This window comes from Chinchilla lanigera, unplaced genomic scaffold (assembly GCF_000276665.1).
Source record: "Chinchilla lanigera isolate Chin_1 unplaced genomic scaffold, ChiLan1.0 scaffold00019, whole genome shotgun sequence".
Classification (NCBI taxonomy): Eukaryota; Metazoa; Chordata; class Mammalia; order Rodentia; family Chinchillidae; genus Chinchilla; species Chinchilla lanigera.
In genome coordinates this window covers 24,502,583-24,522,473 of record NW_004955420.1, presented here as the reverse complement: position 1 = coordinate 24,522,473, position 19,891 = coordinate 24,502,583, and the positions used below count along the sequence as shown (strand labels likewise).

At 45.0% G+C, this 19,891-nt stretch overlaps 1 protein-coding gene across 10 annotated transcripts in view; it reads right to left on the bottom strand.

Annotated features, from left to right (window-relative positions):
* Nucleotides 1–19,891, bottom strand: part of Map4 (microtubule-associated protein 4) — a 99,919-nt gene that overhangs the window by 14,937 nt on the left and 65,091 nt on the right. For 9 of the 10 annotated variants that reach the window (XM_005383384.2, XM_005383390.2, XM_005383382.1 and 6 more), the window contains 2 exons: nucleotides 4,061–4,167; nucleotides 2,290–2,505 (listed from right to left, as the gene is read on the bottom strand). In XM_005383384.2, coding sequence (XP_005383441.1) covers nucleotides 2,290–2,505; nucleotides 4,061–4,167 — 323 coding nt within the window. The remainder of the gene's footprint in view (nucleotides 1–2,289; nucleotides 2,506–4,060; nucleotides 4,168–19,891) is intronic. The other variant, XM_005383388.2, reaches the window with a different exon arrangement.

Sequence of the window (19,891 nt, the reverse complement as noted above, 5' to 3'; positions counted from 1 at the left end):
AGGGAGGTGACTAGAAACTACAGGCTATGCCAGGCATGGTGGCAAACACCTGCAACCCCAGTTCTCAGGAGGAGCACAAGTGTGAGGCCAGCCTGGGCTACACCGTGAGTTCAAGGGCAGCCTGAACCACACAGCAAGGCCCTGTCTCAGGGAAGGGATGATGGAGTCACGGGCTGGACCCTAATTAAACCAGGCCTAACTGCCAATGCAGGGTGATGCCCAGCTCCACAAATCTGAGGGTGTGCTCTAGCATATTCTTCGAACTTTCACTATGACTACGAGTTAGGAAAACCTAACACAGTCTCAGCATTTTACTAGTAAGAGTAGTAATAAAATAAGTTAGTAAAAGTTACTTGAGGAGGCTGAGGCAGGATGGTCACAGTGTGTTCAAGGCTAGCCTGGGCTACACAGTGAGATCCTGTCACCTCACAAAGCAAAGCAAAGCAAAACAAAACATCAAAGCAAAGCAAAGCAAAAAAGTTACCTGAGGAAGAAATCCCTAAAGGATATGAAATCCTTCAGACATCAGGCTCTTGGCCTCAGCAAGCCTCAAGGGCAGCCTATCCTTTATAACTGAAGTTATTTTGCTATTTCTGTTCATATTTTCTCCTCTGCCAGAGATCTAATTATTTTTAAGAACAGGTTTTCCTTTGTTTTGTTCTATAAATCTTTCTACCAAAATAATAGGCAAAAATTATTTTATTAGACTTCTGTTGCCATCAATTTCTCAAAAAAAAGTTTTACCTGTTTCTCATGTAAAAAACAAGGCCAGGGGGCTGGGGATTTAGCTCAGAGGCACAGCGCTTGCCTAGCAAGTGCAAGGTCGTGAGTTCGATTCCCAGTACCAGAAAAAAAACCAAATAAACAACAACAACAAAAAAACCCCACAAATAAACAAACTAAAAACAAGGCCAGCTACAGCTTGAAATACTACCTAAAGAACCATACTAAAACAGGGTTGCAGATTCCCCAAGCTCTAAACACTGGCTCTGCTGCTTATTCAGAGACTTTAGGAAGGTGACTTCACTGAATTTAACATCTCTCAACTACAACACAAAGACACTAGTGCCTGCATCACGAACGCCTGAGAGAGAATCAAAGGAGGTAAAGCATATAAAGAAACCAAGAGAGTGCGCCTCACTACTGAGACCCACTAGATGCCTCCCCTCCCTCACCCTCAGGAACCAATGCTGAGTAGGCCTCAAAAGGACCTGTCACCGCATTTCCAGTCATTTGTCCTCTGCCCTGTCATTCAAATAAATTACTTCTAAAGATCCAGAAAGGGGGCCAACTTGGTCAATGTGGGTTAGAAAGAGAGTATTTCAAGACTTTATCATTCCTGCTCTATGAAAGCATTTCTCAGTTTCTTGGCCAGGGTTTCACCCTAGCATACAAGCCCTAGGTGCTGCCAGTTTTCTTTACCACGTTAAATCATCGCAAGGACATGCTCCCGTGGGAGACTCTTGCCCACCACGCGTGTGCACTACAGCAGCCTGGCCTACAGCCCTTCTCAAAGGGAGCGTTAGGAGGCAGCTCAGCCTCCACCGACCTTCTGCTCCTGAGCAACTCTGTCACGCGAAGTGGCTCCTAATATGATCAGGTTCTGAGTGACACACAAAGTGAGGCTGACCTGGGGAGGTGGAGAACATCAGAAGCAGCCCAGTGAGAAGTGGCCTAATGGCAAACACAAAGGAACTTGTCACATGATGCTGCAACATGCGGAGATCAGCTGGAAGAGCCAGGGTATCACTAACATAATGTGAGAAATTCCCCTCTGCAGGACTAGACAATGGCAAATGATTAAATTTGATGTGGGAATTACACTTACAAAGAGTGTCTGATTAGTATGTGGAGCTGGGGAAACAGGTTAACGGGTCCATAAATAGGCCAAGTAAGGAACAATTCAGAAAAGGCAGAAGTACCAAAGTAGATGAAATATTGCTTCTTGCCAGGCGTGGTGGTGCATGCCTGTAATCGGGAGGCTGAGGCAGAAGGACTGCTGTGAGTTTGAGGCCCACCTGGGCTACAAAGTGAGTTCAAGGCCAGCCTGAACTATACAGCGAGACCCTGCCTCGAAAACTGCTTCTAACTGGGGCAAGGAAAGGTACAGAGAATAGGAGGGTTTCAAAGGGCCAGGCTGTACCCACGGGCACCCAAAGTGATTTTACAAGCACCCTACCCCTTCCTCAATCTGCCAGCTTGAGTCCATTGTTTATCAGCAAGAAGAACCTGTCTGGAGATGTGCAGAGGGGAAACTGTGCCCTGGCGTGCGACTTGGAGAGTACTTACCTTTGGCTTTGTGTCTCTCGAAGGTAAGGTGGAAGTCCTGGCAGTGGCAGCAGCAGGGCGTTTGGGTGGGGCAGCTGGTACTAAGCCTGAAGCAAGACTCATGGGTTTTTTATTCGACCCACCAGAGGTGGTAGGAGCTGGATGCTTAGGGACAGGAGTGAGCTGTGTTTTGGCTTTCGATGTTGAAGTCTTTGCAGGTTGAGTGGTGGCCAAAGGCTTTAGGTTGATGGTTGTTTTTTTTTATATTTTATATTTTAATTTTTTAAAGACCAACATCAAACACACAAACAAGAATAAAAACAAATAAAAAAGTATAAATTGCACAATTCAAAGTAAAATTATAAACAATGGGGATGATGCAACTGAAAATTAGCATTTCTTTCTTCTGAGCTCAGAAAACAGGAAAACGATACCAGAATAGAGAGAAAGAAACTGGGAAGATTTTTTTTGTTTTGTTTTAGTGCTGGAGATTGAACCCAGGGCTTCACGCACGCTAAGCACACACTCTACCGTACAGTACATCACCAGCCTGCAGCAATTCTTTAAGGACAGTGCCACAAATTCTAACATTTTGGCACCCGAATATTTAACATCAGTAATAGCTTTATAGTATTAGTTAACTTTTGGTAGCTGTAATACTTTTAGAGAAAAAATTATCAGCAGGTAATTGAGATATTATTACCTATATCTTTTCTCTGTTGGTGTTTTTCTGAGCCAGGGTCTTGCTGTGTGGCCAAGGCTGGCCTTACAGTTACAGTCTTCCTCCCTCAGCTTCCTGCTAGCTGGGATTACTGGCACCTGGTATGGCGCCCACCTTGTTTAGTCATTATTCACTTATTTGGAACACTGGGGAATGAACACAAGGCTACAACTCCAGCCCTTTTTGTTTTTTTGAGACCTGGTCTTGCGGAGTTGTTTAAGTTGCCCCAGCCTGGGTTTGAATTTGTGATCCTTCTGCCTCAGCCTCCAGAATACTTGGATTATAGGCATGCACCACCACACTTGGCCATATTATTTGTATCCTGATATGACAATATCACTGTATCCTAATCTGCAGCATCTGAACCTCAAAAAAAGTACAAGAAAGTAGCAGGTTATAGCAGTATACACCTGTAATCCCAGTACTTGGGAGGCTGAGGCAGGAGGACTGCTTACAGTTTAAGGCCAGCCTCACCTACACAGTGAGACCCTGCCTCAAAAAAAGTACAAGAAACTATCTAGAAAAAAAAAAAAAAAAAAAAAGGAAGTGTCTAAGGCTACAACCCACTTTTAAAAATCTGCATTCCCTTTTTATAAACACATATTTCAGAGGACTCCAATTGTCCTTTTTGTAAGGGAAGCAGAAACAACCTCAGTAGAAGTTTTTTTTATAGATCCATAAGATAAAAAGGGTTAAAGGCAGAACAACTGAAAAGTTTTCGTTAGATTGCTATGGTAAAATGGGAATACTAAGATATTTTCTGCTGGGTATGGTGGGACACATACCTAAAATCTCAGCATGCGGAAGGCTGAGGCAGGAAGATTACACTGAGTTTGAGGCCAGTCTGGGCTACACAGTGAGGCCAGTCTGGGCTACACAGTGAGTACACGCCTCAGCTATATAGCAAGACCCTGTCCACACCCCGCCACCAAGATATTTGCTAAGCACATCCATGCTTGAAGGAAAGACCTGTATTGGCTCAGAAAAAAGAAAACACATTCATGATTCAAGCAATAGTAGCAGAAGGCACTGTTTTTAAAAATTACAGCAGCAGAAGATTCTGGCACCTACCTTGGTTTTCTTCTCTGGGCTTGGTGGGAGTTCCTTGTTTGGTGGGGTAGAGATGTCATTTCCGGTCACACTCACAGCCACCTTTCCTTCTTCTGACCTGGCTATTCCTAAGGGAGGTGGTAACTGGGAATTATTTAAAGCAAATATTTTTTACATCCATTTTGAAAAAGCTAGGCACAGCAGTCAGAGCTCTAACTCCCACTTCATTCAGAAAACAGTTCCACAGGTCTGTGCTGCTGCAGCGTAGACAAGACTCCCAAGCTCTCACTGAGACAGAGGGCCATTTAGATTCCCGAAAATCAGGGAGTTGTCCCTGTGGAGAATAAATCTAAATGGGTTTTGTACAAATGATCAGAGAAAGGAAATGGCACTTAAAGTTTGGTTTCCCCTCCCTAGAGACCACAAAGAGGTACTGTCACCCAGCAGCGCACACAAGGGACAAAAACCTCTTCAACTGGAGTCTGTCTCTTGGAATAAAGGTTGTAGAGAGATGGGGTAAAAGCCAGAATATCATCCACTGTGCTCCCTCTACTTCCTCTCCCTGTAAAGAACCACTTTATGGAGGATGTGAGATTAACCTGCTCCAGTTCTCACAGTGACCCAGATTTGCAACAAGGCAGAGGAGACTATGGAACTAGACCCAGGGCTAGAAATAGTCACCTGCCTCAGGCGGCACTGCCTCCTCCTGATGGAGGGGCTGCAGCAGATTTTAACAGGGCTGTGCTTGAAAGGACTACACACCATGACATTTAGAAATGGAGTAGGGAAGGTACAAAAGGTACAAAATCCAGAGCCAAAAAAGTTAAGGCTAACTAAAAAATAAAAACGCAAAAGGCAAATACTAAACAGAAAAAGAAAAAATTTGAGCTTCCATTATTGAAGAGCTTGTAATATAAATTATTCCAACAAATCAGTGACTCTAATGCGAAAAAAAATGAACAAAAGATATGGGCATAGTTTATAGGGAATAAATGTCTTCTAAAAATATGAAAAAGACGTCTAATCTTCGGTATGGGAGAAAAGAATTATGTTAAAATGCCTTCTTTTTGGATAGAAACATCTTTCATTTGGGTAACATGTTCCAAAAAAGGTCAGTTAGTAAAAAAGATTCTACAGAATATGGCTTATGCACAGCCCTCTCCCTGCAATAATAACCCTGGGAGGTTGGCATTTCCTTCTCCCCAGGCTCAACAGCTCTGTGTTTATCATCTGGCCTGGGACACTATGTCCCTGTCCCCTACAGCTACTCTGGAGCAGCTGTAGGTGCTGCAGGGCTCCCCTCAAACCAGCCCAGCCTGGACAAGACTTTGCCCCAGCTCAAACATGGAACCAAAACAAACAGCAAGTAGGTCCCCTCCACTGAAGTGCTGCTGGGCAGGGCCTGAAATGCTATTTTTAGCCAGGCACGATGGCACATGCCTGTCACCCTAGCACTCTGGGACCCTGTTAGAAAACAAAACAAAACAAAACAAAACACAGCTTAGTGGAAAGGCCCTGAGTTGAATCTCCAGTACCTTAAACAATAAAAAAGCTCTTTTTAATGCAACATATTATCAAATGCCCTAAAATTTGAAAATAAGTATTGGAAGGAGGTGAGGTAGGGAAGTACGCCACTGGTAACACTGGTGAACTGGCCCCACTGGCAGGGCAGTCTGATCTGATACTGGCTCTGAAAATTGCATTGTAGAAAAATTTCAACAGAAATTCCACTTCTAGAAGTTCATTTTAGAGATGTATTTCAAAAGGCAAAACACGGAGACAATCTTTCAAAGTTTGTTAACAGAAAACAAATATCAGTATAATTGTGCATAGTGGCACATGCCTACAATTCCAGCTATTTGGGAGCCTGAGACAGAAAGATTCCAAGTTTGAGGCCAGGCTGGGCAACTTAGTAAGACTTGGACTCAGAATAAAATAAACAAGGCTGGGCCTGAGTTCAATCCTTAGCATCGAAAATAAACAACCCAGGTATATCACTATAATGTCTCATTCTGAAAAAATAAAGCAGGAAAAGATTCTTTTGTGACTAATATAGAATGATCCTTATCAAATGAAAAATAACTAACAAGGGCACATAACAGTATGCATAACATGAGACCATTTGTCTAAAAAGAGGGTGGGAGAAATATACTATTGAAAATACCACTCTATATACAAACGGGTAACCTAACTTTTTTTTCTTTTTTAGGTGGCGGGGAAGGATGGGGTACAAAACTGGAGAAGTTAGGAGGCTTGAAACTTTTTGTTTAGAGAAATGGAAGAGATTCTCAGAAGTTGCAAAGGCATGCAGAGGGAGGTGTCCTGCGTAGCCGTCACCCCAGCTCCTCTACTGCCAACCTGCATAACTGGAGCAAACTATCAAAACTGGGACCTGAAACTGGTACAATCTTTAGAGCTTACTCCATTTTCCAGTCTTACACTCACTCATTTGTGTGTGTTGCTATTCAATTTTACATGTCATTTCATGTCACCGCCACCAACAAGGAACAATTCTTCCAGCAAGAATTGCTCAGTCTTGTCACCCACCACTTCCCAATGCTTCAATCTTTGGCGTCTCTGTCTCTGAAATAATTTCCAGCACGTTGTAAGTGACAGGGGTGAGAAAGACCTCCTGGCTCCACTCCCAGTCCTGGAAGGGGAGCATGGAGCTTTCTGTCATTAAGCGCACTGCTGGCTCTGCGGTCCGGACTGGCTTGGAATTGTAGGCTCCGGTGCCCCCACCTCTGCGCCCTGCTCCTGCCCACCACGCCTGACTGGTGCACGTTTCCTGTGGGTGTCAGGGAAGCTGTTGCTCTATTTCTAGTTTAATGAGCGATTTCTCATGAATGAGTGCTGCATTCGGTGGAATGCTTTTTCTGTATTTATGATTTTCCTTTTTTACACTGCACATATGGTGGGTTATTCCTGTTATTTTGATTATTGAATCTATCTTGTACATTTGGAATAAGTCTCACTTGGCTGTTATGTATAATTTTTTATATATTGCTCAGTGTGATTTGGTAATATTTTCTGTTAGAATTCTTCCATCCAACTTTAAAATAGTTACTAGTTTTAAATTTTCTTTCTTTATTTTTTTTGAGACCGGGTCTCACTATGCAGTTCAGGACGGCCTCAAACTCACAACGATCCTCCTGCCTCAGCCTCCTGAGTGCTGGGATTACAGGTGTGCACCACCAAGCCTGGCTTAAATATTCTATTTTTTAAATATTATCTTTGTCTGCTTCTGGTACAAAGATATTGACCTTACAGAGTTAGGATGTGTTCCTTCTTTAATATTTTATGAAAGAATTGCTGTTAATTATTAGTTAAGCGTAGTAAACTTACCAGTAAAACAATGTGGACTGAGGATTTCTTTTTTAGGACTTTCTCCCTTCCTTCCTTTCTCCTTCTCTCCCTACCCCTCCCTTTTTTTCTTTCTGGGTTGCAGAGAATTGAACACAGGGCCTCTTGCTAAGCAAATGCTTTATCACTGTACTCTTAGCCTCCTTTTTATTTTTAAGACAGTCATGTTAAATTGCTCAGCCTAGTTAAAGCACAGTTCCTAGCTGGGCATGATGGCACACATCTCTAATCTCAGCACTTGGGAGGCTGAGGCAGTAGAACTGCTGTGAGTTCAAGGCCAGCCTGGGCTATATAGTGAGTTCAAGGCCAGCTGAATTACACACCCAGTTCCTCTCTCAAGAAACCAAAACAGAATTATCCTGCCTCAGCCTCCCAAGTGCTGAGATTATAAGCATGAACTACTACAAGCAGAGAGGATTGCTCTATCTTTTTATTAATGTTTTTTGGGGTTTTCTTTTTTGTTGTTGTTTTGTTTTTTTGGAACCAAACTCACAACCTTGTGCTTGCTAGATAGGCACTGTGCTGCTGAGCTACATCCCCAGCCCTGTTTTTGAGACAGGGTCTCATTGTTCAGCCTGGCCTCAAACTCAGGGCAATCCTCCTCCCTCAGACTCCCAAATGCTGGGATCACAAGCATGCGCCACAACACCTGGATTATTTATCTTTTTGTGATACTGGGGATCAAACCTAGGGTTTTGCAGATGCTTAGCAAGAGCTCTCCCACTGAGCTACACCCCTGGCCTTTATCTTTTGAAACAGGGTCTCCTTACTTTTTTTTTGCACTGGGAATTGAACTAAGGACCTTGCACTTGTAGGCAGGTGCTGTGCCACTGAGTGATACCCCTAGTGGGGGCTCCTTAAATTGCTCAGATGGGCTCAAACTTATGCTCTTCACCCCTCAGCTTCTAAAGTAACTGGAATTATAGTTATGCACTACTGAGTCTGCCTTAATGTTTCCTTTCCTTTTTTTTTTTTTTTTTTGAGACAGGGTTTGCTACGTAGTTCTTGCCGGCACTGAAATCACTATGCAGCTCAAGCTGGCCTCAAACTACCAGCAATCCTGCCTCAGCCTCTACAGTGCTGGGTTTCAGGTGTCCACCACCATGCCTGGCTGATAATGTCAAGAACACTGTTTTGGATGCTTTTTGTGGTGGCTGCTCTAGTTATTACATACAGTATACACATAGCCTAACTATTGAAACCTCACTTCCATTTAGGACCCTTAACTCCATTTTAAAAATAAAATATCTTAAATATTTCTTTTCCATACACTGAGCACTACAACAAAATGTAGTACAGTATAATGTTTGCTTCATTCATCAAATAAGCTTTAAAAACTCCTGACAGGCCAAGCATGGTGGCGCATGCCTATAATCCCAGCACTCAGGAGGCTGAGGCAGGAGGATCATTCCAAGTTTGAGGCCAGCTCGGGCTGCAAAGTGAGCTCAACGCCAGCCTGAACTCCATAGTGCAACCCTGTCTCAAAAAGACAAAAACAAATTAAAAAAATAAAAACTCCTGACAAAGAAGGTCTTATTTATAGTTCCTCCTATTTTACCCACTCCATTTCTATTATTTCACTTGAGAACTTCCCCACTTCTTTTTTTTTTTTTTTGTTTTTTCTCCGGTACCAGGAACCGAACTCACGACCTTGCGCTTGCCAGGCAGGCGCTTTGCCGCTGAGCTAAATCCCCAGCCCCCCCCACTTCTTGTTAACTTTCTGGAGAGCATCCTTCAGCCATTCCCTAGGGCATGGCTACCAGCAACAATACTCTCAATTTTCCTTTATCTAATAATTTTTATTTCCCTTTCATTCCCAGATAGTTTTTCCAGACACAGAAGTTGATAGTTATTTTAGCACTTGAAAAGCACTGTGCCACTTTCTCTGGTGTTTTTAAGACTTTTACCTTTTTGTTTCCTTTACACAAACTGTTGTTAAAAGTTTGTGAGATGTCTTGGTGTGGATTTATTTGTATTTATCCTACTGGGACGTGTTCAATCTCTTGAACCTATCTGTATGTTCATGTCTTTTGGCAATTTTCAGAGTTTTTTTTAAATTTTTTTCTTTTCCTTTTTAAAGAGACAGGATCTGGCCATGCAGTCCAGGCTGGCCTCAAACCCCTGGCAATCCTTCTGCCTCAACCTCCCGAGTACTGAGATTATGGGCACATTGCCGCCACACCTAGCTTCAGTTATTATTTCTTTTGCGTAGTTGTTCAGCCTCACATTCCTGAGGACCCTAGTGACACAAATGTTAGATACTTTGTTACTGTCCACAGGTCTCTGAGAATGTATTCTTCTGGTCTATTTCTTCTTGGTTATTCAGACTTCGTAAGTTTTACTGAGCTACATCACAGCCCTTTTTTATTTTGAGACAGGGTTTCCCTTAGGTCTTGCATTAACTCTGTTAAGTTTTGATCCTTCTGCCTCAGCCTCCTGAGGAGCTGGGATCAGAGCCCAGGGGCTTACTATGTAGTTCAGGCTGGTTTTGAACTTGCAGTGTTCCTCCTGCTTCAGTCTCCGGGGTACTGGGATTACAGGCATACGGTATCACTTTTTCTGCTCTCTCTGCTTTTGTGAGTTCCTTTGCCCAGAAATCTCTGCCTCTGCCTAGTCAGGCATCATGCATTTCTGAAGACCAACTCAACTGCAACCTCCTCCAAAAACCTTTCATGCCAGGCATGGTGTGGCACACGCCCACAATCCCAGCACCTGGAGGCTAAAGCAGGAGGATTGCTGTGAGTTTGAGGCCAGCCTGGGCTACATAGTGAGATACTGTCTCAAAAAAACCTCCAAAACCAAAAAACAGCAAAACCCGAAAGTTCCATGATTCACAACTCTCTCAGACTCAGCCTCCAACTAGGTCCTGAATTGCCTGAGTACAAGGGTAATTTCCAGAGCCTAGATGGCCGTGGCAAACTGTGGGCACACTGAGTGAATGAGTCTTTACAGTTTTGTCTACACAGTGTCTAGCAGAGTCCCCGTTCAGTCATCAGTTGAGTGGGTGGGTGAGTGGATTTTTCAGTCACCTGCAAAGTTTTCTTATCAGTATGAACTGCTCTTAGTGTGAAGTAGAATGGAACAATTCCGAAACAAAACTCTTCACTCATTACCATCTTTTGTTTGTTTTTTGAGAAAGGGCCACAGAGTTTAGGGTGGCTTTGAACCCCAGGCTGGGCTCAAACTCACAATCCTCAGCCTCCATGCTCGCTTCACTCCTTCCATCTCGATGGTACCCGCGTGGTACGGAGGGGGCCAGGGCTCAACTGAAGATGACAGAATGGGTTCACGAGGAGCTGACAGTGCGCACACACCTAGAAGCCCACGACAGCATAGGGAACCTGAGTCCTCAGGAGCCGGAGCTCTCAGAAAACCTGCCTATTCTCATGAAAAGAAACAGGCCTGCCCCGCTCCACTTGCCACTACCCTAGAGAAGCACGTTTTTTATTTTCAGAGAAAGAAAGAAGAAATTTCATCAGAATGTATCCAAAGGAATAGAGAAAGAACAGTCCCCAGGAAAAGAGACTGTTTTTCACTAAGAAAATATCTTTTAAATTACCATTAATAAGCTGTGAATCACAGTCCTTTGTGCTCAAAGTGGACTCAGGGAAAACCAGCTTTCTGCGGCCGCCAACAGTAGGGGCCGGCAGGGTGGGGGTGGGGCTGTGACACAAAGACCACAGCGCCCACTGTTCATTAGGTTTCTGGGTCCCCTTTCTTCTCCCCCTCCCGCACATCCTCCCAGCACACACACAGAAAGAGAAAACTAGGAGCAAGATTGGGTCAAACACGAAGAACAGGAAAAGAATATTAAACAGCCAGCTCTAAAAGGCTCTTTTTCAGCGTAAACAAAGGTAAAATGGTCTCAAAAGCTGAGCGGACAACAGAGCTCCACCCGGCCTGCAACTTGATGAGAGGCGGTAGTGCTGATAAACTCATTGTGCACCCACAGAGCGGCAGGTTTTCAAGCAGGGACATCAATCAGCTGCGATTGGACACTTTACAGCTCAGGATGCGTCTGGTTCAAACCAACTGCAGCTGGGGGGCGGAGGATGGGGGATGGGGTGAGCAGGGCTCCGGGAGGTCAAGGAAGGGGCTTTAAATTTTATGTCCCCCAGCTCTGACCCCATCCACTGCCAGCCCAGCCAGCTGGCCCCTCCCTCCTGCCTATCTGTCACTCAGCGGGCGCCGGCTTGCCCATCCTGATGCACTTTGTTCTTCTTTGCCCTGCTCCCAGCAAGAGGGATTCAGAGATCGGCTTTCCCAGGGCATGCAGGCAGGGCTCCACTGTGCTGGCTGCCTAGCACCTCTGGTGATCTATCACTTTGGTTCCTTCCTTGCTGTCTGCTTGTTCCCAATGGAAGCAAAATTTAGAAACATACCATCACGTGGGGTCTTCTCACACAGCAGCGATGGAGCGCTCTGGGGCGCACTGACCTCGATTTCTTTCTTCCCTACTCCTGGCTGCTTCTCACCTCCCTGGCAGACCAGAGATCGCGAATCAACCCTCGATGTACCAATGTCTTCCTGTCCTTTTCCCCGGCTGCTTCCTTCAGGAATCTGCTCCAGCCTACTGCGGGGGTGTGACCCAGCAGTGCTCAGTTCCTTCTTCCCGAAGTGGGTCGGCTCCTCTCCCCTCCGAACCAGCGCGGCCTCGCAGAGGAAGGCAGGCGCCTCTTTAGTGCAGCGGGTGGGCACCTCCCTGGGACTCAGCTCGCAGCTGGCCGTCTGCTCCTCAGTCACTGTCATGGAGCGCCTCACGGCAGGGACCCCCAGCTTCCTGGGCATGGGGCTGGGCACTGGGCTACTGGGGGATGGCAGCAGGCCAGAAGGCGGCTCCCCTCGGGCAGGGAGCTCAGGGTACTTATCCGCCAGGTTCACGGTCGGGGGAACTGAAAGGTGCGAGCACTCAGACAGGGCCCGGCGCATCACCTTCTTCTGCTGGGGCTCTTGGTCAGGCATGGCCCCTTCCTCAGAAGAACTCAGTTTCCCCAGTTCCTTATCCAGGTCTCGACTGGCAGAGCCAGTGTTCACATCCTCGGGGGTGAACTCCACCATGGTGATGGGTGGAATGGTAGTGGGGGAGGGCTCACTGGTGCAGGTGGGGTGGGCGACAGCCACCAGGAGTGGGGGCTCACACGTGAGCTGCCCGGTGCTGTCATTTACCACCCCGATGAGTGGGCAGCCTAGGGGGAGGCCATTCCCCTCCTTCCTTGGACTCACTACCCTTGAGCCCCAAGGGTCCCCAGACACTGGATGGAACTTGGGGTTCCAAACACTGGTCTCTTGCCCCTTACCACACTGGGCAGGGACTTGGGCAGCCCCAGGACAATCCAGATCCAGCTGGCTCTGGGGCTCCAGCCCATTCTTCCCTGCTGCGTTCCCCTGGTCTGTGGTGGCTTTGTTTCTGTCTGGCCCCTCTACGAGTCTCAGATGGAACTCGGCTGTCTTCTGGTGTTCCAAGTTCCTCTCCAAGGGACAGCAGCTTTCTGAAATCACATACCTGCTCTCAAGGTGACCTGAGCTCGCTTGATACTCCTTGTCCTGCACTTCGATGCTGAGTGCTTTGTCTCGCTTCCCCTCAAAAAAGCAGAGCTTATTCTGCTCCAGGAAGCTGGCGGTCTTCACAAGCCCGTCTTTCAGCTGTCTGTCCATGCTGACATTCAGCCCGATCTCATTCAGTTTGCCCTCTGTCCTCTGCCACTCAAATCCCTCTTGGCCAATTTCTTTTGGGGGGTCCATCCGGCGCTCTGCAGGCGTGCCCTGATAGAGCTGGCCGAGCGCAGCAACGAGAGAGGCTGGCTGCTTGTCGGAGAGCGACATCGCCTCTTCCACTGCTCTCCCCCCCTCGCTCCTGGTGCTTTAACACCACCTACGATCACAGAGAGCTTGCAGTGACATCACAGCACGTCCCCAGCACTCAGGATGGAACTCGTCGTCCCCCCGCCGCCCCTTTCTCCTCAAGCAGCTGGGTGCTGAAGGTATTTCCCAGGTGAGGAAGGAAAGAAGGAAGGAAGGAAGGATGAATGGAAGAGAAAGGAAGGAAACTGCTGCTTCCCGCAAAACCAAATGCCACGGTTAATCTGAAAAGGTAATTTCCTGTTAACTAGCTCTCTGTTCAGACCTGCAATTTAAAATACAGTACAGTGTCAATCTGGGCACTGAGGATACTAATTATTTTAGCTTTCACTGATATAGATACATGTGTGCCCACACGTTCCCTTATGTGATACTATGCCTAACCTTCCGCATTCACCCACTCAAAAAACTGTTTTAAAAATAAGCAAGATTCATTTGCCAATCCCCAGCTATAACCCCTGAAGAATAATGACTCTAGGAAATTGTTCAAAATTTCACTTAAAAAAGAAAAAAGCTTAATCTAATATCCAAATTGCAGGCATTCATTTCTCAGAGGAAGAGTGGGTTTGCTGTCATAGCAACTTATCAAATTCACTTGAAAACTGACTCGAGTGGGGTCTGCAAGCCTCGGGAGAGCGCTGTTAGCAGCTCAGCCTGCAGAAAGCTTACTAAAGGGCTCATGTAAAGACATCCCCAGGGCTTTGGGAACATGCATTCCAACTGCTGAACACCGATGGGATTCTAAAACACACCCTTTGTGCTTCTGCTCCTGTCCCTGCTCCCACTTAGTCCCTGGTGTGAGCTGCATCTCCCTGGAGACACTGCCTCCTGATCTCTTAGGGACCACATGAGCACATGGAGGACAGTTCATCTTCCTCTGACTTCTGAACCTTGGGGACTCTGACAGTCTGTGGCTTAGAGTTTTTCATACCCATCTAGTTTTTCACACTACTTCCATTTAGCATACATGGTCATTTGCTGCCCTGGACTTGGAGCTTACAATAGTGCATTCACAATGCACTGATCCATAGAATAAGTGATACTGTTAGGACAGATCAAACTTTGAACAAAGCTGATTTTTGTTGTCTAGCCTATCAGTCAATATCTTGTCCTAACACAGAGTATTATAAACTATTCTAGCAAGAATTCAAGGCATGTCTTTTTCTGACAGCAAGAAAAGGCAGCGATGTACACCTCTAGTCCTGGCTACTTGGGAGGCTGAGGCAGAAAGATCTTGATCCCAGGAGTTTGAGGTCAACCTGTGTAACACAGTAAGACCTTGTTTCCAAAACCAGAAAAGGTTTAGCTTGGTTGTTAAAAATGCATAAACTAAAATGATTTATATAATTGCTAAATGATGATTTTAGGGAACAAGAAAAAAAGGGCAGGTTAAGACTGTTTCATCTTTGGCCTATACCAGTGATGATAAACTTTTTAGAGTTTTCAAATGATAACAAAATAGCCCACTGTGGCATGCATGCCATAGGTTCGTCACCTATGTCTTGTTTTGGATATGGTGGCACTTGCTTATAATCCCAGCACCCAGAGGCTGAGACAGGTGGACTATGAGTTCAAGTCCAGCCTAGACTATATAGTGAGGGTCTATCTCAAAAAAGATGATTATTTTCAAAGTCTGGCCTAGGAAAACTTGCTTAACTGGAACTTTTGCCCCAAGCACTTACCTTCCCTAATATTCAAATCACTCATATAATTTCCTCAAGCACCCAACTAGAGTGCCGCAACCAATGTTATACGCCTTTTTGTCTGTTTTTTGAGACAGCAAGAAAAGGCAGCGATGTGCCACTCTGGCAAGGCAAAAGTTCTTTGTAGTCTATAGCACAGCTCTGGCAAAGCAAAAGGAAGTAGGATATATAATGAATGAAAAGGATGCCAGGATTCTAATTATTAACAGGAAAAAAAGAAGAGAAGAGTCTTGGGTACAGAGAGGCACTGGTATTGAAATGGTTGAATTCTGCCTTTACTTTTTTTATAGACGAGTAATATAATTAAGTATGCACAATATTTAATAAAAATGATTAAGGACTGGGGGTAGGAAAGGTATCATTGTAATGCAGTCCAAATATATCAGAGGTCAGGAGGTTGAGCCAGGAGGATTACTCCGAGTTCGAGGCCAGTCTGGAGTTACATAGCAAGTTCAAGGCCACCTGGAACTACACAGCAAGACCCTGTCTCAAACAAACAAACAAACAAACAAACAATATACCAAAGGAAAGATGTGAGGGCAATCTGGCTGCAACACCTGTCACCCCACTTGTTATGGTTTGTGTCTGGATGCTCCCCCCAAGCTTCACATACTCATGGGGAGCAAGCTTTTCGGAGGCAGCTAAATCTAGAGTTGATGACTGATTCATGGTCCATGTTGGGATTAAGGGTGCTGAGTGCTATACCCGCGCTAGGGCAGGTACCCTGCACACAATGTAACGGACAGAAAGAGGCTTGTCCCTTCCATCCTGTACTTGTTTTTGCTGTCTTCCACAGCCCATGAATGGTTGCCCCTCTGCCATGTGCCACTCTGCCTTGGAGGCAGTATATTATGGACCAAAACCTCTACAAACTGTGAGCTAAATAAACCTTTCCCTTCTTAACACAGGGTATCGACTGTTTTGTCTCAGCAATGAGAGAGAAGTAACTAAGACACCACTGATGATCAGAGTTGATTCAGCTATCTGCTGGATGGCAGGTGTCCCCTTCCTCCTTTACCGCCTCACATGAGTTCCTCCCGGAGGCCTACCACCACCATCCCAGAGAGGACAGAGGAGGAGGATTCCTCAGTCAAGGGTATATGGTTGAGCTCCCCTGCTAGAACCTTTAAACAAGCGCTCCAATATACCACAGGTAAACTTTTGAATCTGTGTTAGAAATTCAGGCACACCTCAGTCCACTCACTTAAAAATTAGCTTCCTCCCCCAAAACACGCATACACACCCCTTCAATTCACTAAAACCTTTGGACATTTGTTGGTGGGGAAAGCACTAATTCGACCTGGGGCCAGAAGACTAGCTTACCAAAACTCTTTGTGTCACTTAAGATTCGGACCAACAATATATTTAACCACTCTCAGCTCCTGTTTTTACATCTATAAAATGGAGGCCATCTTTAAGGTGCTTTCCAGTTTTACTTTTTTTTGCTTTCAGTTTTACAGTTTTAACAGTCACATCTCAATTAAAAGGTCTGAAACATACATTTGAGGAACCAGAAGCTTGCTGCTGCACGCATGTCACAATGTGACTATAACGTGGGCTGCCAGCGCCTGTCCAAGGGTGCTGCCTGCTGGCAGGGCAGGGGTGAGGCATACAGTAGCTGTCACTGCAGGCTGGCAGGCTTAGTTGGCCCTCACGCTCTGAAGCGCCAGGAAATCCCCATGCAAAGACGAAGCATGGAGACTTGTTCCTTAGAGTCAAGAAGTTTTAGTTCTAGCTAGCCAACCTAGACCTTCTGTGCTAGCACCAAACAAACCAAGGCTAAGGCAATAACTTGAACTGCAAGTTCCTTCAAATCTCATGTGCCCCGCCTTAGTGAATCCATCCATAAATAGCAGACCTCAACATGTGAATCAGCCAAGACACCAAGAACAAAAACCAGGTGAATGAAGCTGGTCAGTAAATAAAAAAGAACGAGTATTTGACATCACAGCTCACGTTGTGTAGGTCAGAAATGTGGTCCTCCTGAAAGGAGCTATATAGTATGGACTGTGTGAAAGATGTGGAAGCCACATAGTAATCGTTTATTTATATGCCTCTCCTGGGAACTTCTAGAAGGCAGGAATATGACCTGTCCATTTCTGCAGTGCTAGTGACCAGTACAAGGTTTGACACAGTGAACTTGTTTTCAAAAAGATCTGCTTGGGCTGGGGATATAGCTCAGATGCACAGAGCCTACCTGGCAAGCACAAGGTCCTGAGTTCAATTCCCAGTACAAAAAAAGAGAAATCTGCTCAGAGGAAGAATGGATGTATTACTATACACCGCCTCCATGTATCACCTGACCTGACCCTCACCTCCATCAAAGCTGTCTTCAGTTCACCCTAAGGTGAGTCAGTAGCATGCGGCTCTAGTTCATTTTGTTCATATGTGACAAAAGTACATGAGTTTCTGTGCCTCTGGTCAGAAGGTGGTTTCTGAGACTCTTTTTATCAGACTTGTCAAGCTTCAAGGGACTTTGGCACTGTCACTAGGTCTCAGGTCCCAGGTCCCAGCAGATGTACTGGCAGATGTTTCTGTTTTTGCCTTGAGCCTAGAACTAGTACTTAACCAGTTCAGGGCCTTCGGTTTTTGTATGTTCCATGACTGCTTTCTCACCTTCTTTCTTATCAGTTACCAAGGCAAAATTAGTTCTCAGACTGACCAACTATTTCTTGTCGTTGACTCCAGGAAAGTTATAATAAATTTTCATTAAAAGAAAAGTCAATAATTCTGCCATTATAAAAACTGATGACATTCTTTTCTGATGCAAGCTGAAGACTGTGAAGTTACAAATCTGTTTTCTTTCTTAGAACCAAATGATAGTTGTATAATACTTATATACAAAACCATCTCAAAATTACATTTTACTGAAGTTTAGAAAGGTTTCTTAGTACATGTTTCACTCAAGAAATCATCATGCTCCCTGATAATTTTCAAAAGTTGGGAAGGAAACCAACAGAATAAAAAATAAGAGGTGGTCCAGGCGTAAGTGAAGCATACCTGTAGTCCCAGCACTCTCCAGGCTGAGGCAGGAGGACCACGGCAAGTTCAAGGCCAGCCTTCGCTACAAAGTCAGTTAAAGGTCATAGTGCATAGTGCATCCTGAAGTGCATAGTGAAACCTTGTCTCAAAAAGACCAAAAAAAAAAAAAAAAAAAAATGTACAAGCTGGGCTGGGCACTCTTATCCATCAGGTACAAGGCCCGGGATATATTCCCAGTGCCATGGGTGGGGGAACTGAAGCTAGTAATCTGATTTATGTGAACCCAAAGCATTAAAATGCTTATATATAAAAAAATCTTTCAAAAAGTACAACTTGGAAATTCGAGTCCTGTGTTCTTTTATGCATGGTACTGTTGTAGGCAACTGAGTTAGATAAAAATATTATAGGCAGTCAGGAATGGACAGGCCCTCAGAAGGAGCCAGTGCGGAAGATGAGATACCTTGCAACTGTGGGGGAGACAAGACACCTCTAGCTGCGGGACAGACCTTAAGAAAAAGGATAAGACAAATGCACCCACAGACCTCCCTGAGGATAATCATCAGGGATTGATATTCTAAATAGGTCTCTATATCACCTTGAAAGAGCCAGGAAGAGTCACCAACTCAATCTGCCACAGGAAAAGCCCCTATTTTGTATTCATGCCAGATTGCTATGTGACTCACTTCCCTATTTAATCCTGATATAATCAATTTTACCTGAGCAATTATACTTGTAATTCTATTGGCTGACCATAGTTTTGTCCCACCTCATGCACACCTTGAGAGTTCCCAAACTTCCCAGCTTGGACGCGCCTCACATCATGGACTTGCTCTATAAAAATCCCTAGGAAAGACAGGGTCCTTGGCAAACTACCCGGGTCCCCTTCTGCCCGCCCCCGCAGAAGCTTTCTCTCCCTCAATAAATATATTCTGCTCTTAACCTCCGCTGTTCCTAAAATTTATTTCTTCAATTTTAGAGAACACAAACTTGTCCCAGATATCTTTCAGGTTGGGAGTTTTCTTCCCCCTATATCAGTACTAATCCTCCCATGGCCTCCCCACAAAAAAGGAAACCATTCAACTAAAACGCGGTAAAAACACCAGGCTTCGATCCATTTATCCCAGCATATTTCTATGATCTTCTGCCTCTGGACATAGGTACACAGGACCTCAGGAACATGTAGCAATTTATATTCTTTTGCCTAATCTCATCTCAAAACCCTTCTCAGATCTGTTTCCCAAAAATTTCTATGCCAGTCACAGCCCAAAGTGAGCTATTCCACAAACATTCCACGTGCCTGCACATCACTGTGCCTTTACACAGCTGCCCCGACCGCGCTCAGCAAACTCGGGCCACACCTCCGCACCCATTTCAGGCCGCAGACCCTCTTGCTCTCGCGTCTTGTTCCATATGCCCAGAGCATCTAGCTCATGCTTCTATTCTCTCGCAAAAGAACTCTAACTGGAGTAAAAGCATCTCTGTAAGTTTTCCCACTCTGGAATCCCTAAAGAGAATGTGTTTTACTATCTACTTTTTTTCTTTACATTATTACCTATTTTTAGAATGCAGAAATAGCCTCACTTGGTATCTGTTCAATAAATGAATGAATGGATAAAATATTAAAAGTCCAAATCAAGTTGTGTGCCTCCTATTTGCAGAGCAATACATGGGTTTATATGATGGGCAGATTTTGTCCAAACTTACACAAATCACCACCATTGCAAAACAGTTTAAAGACACAATTTTCAACCTGTTCAGACACGAGATAACTTGTTTCAGTGGAAGTATTGCAGGGAAAAGTGAGAATGAAAGCCCCTTGAAAGTTCTCCTCCTATTTTAAAGACGTGAACATGGCCAGGTATGCTGGCACACACTTATAATCCCAGTACTAGGGAGGCTGAGGCAAGAGGGTCACCCAGAGTTTGAGGCCAGCCTGGGCTACATC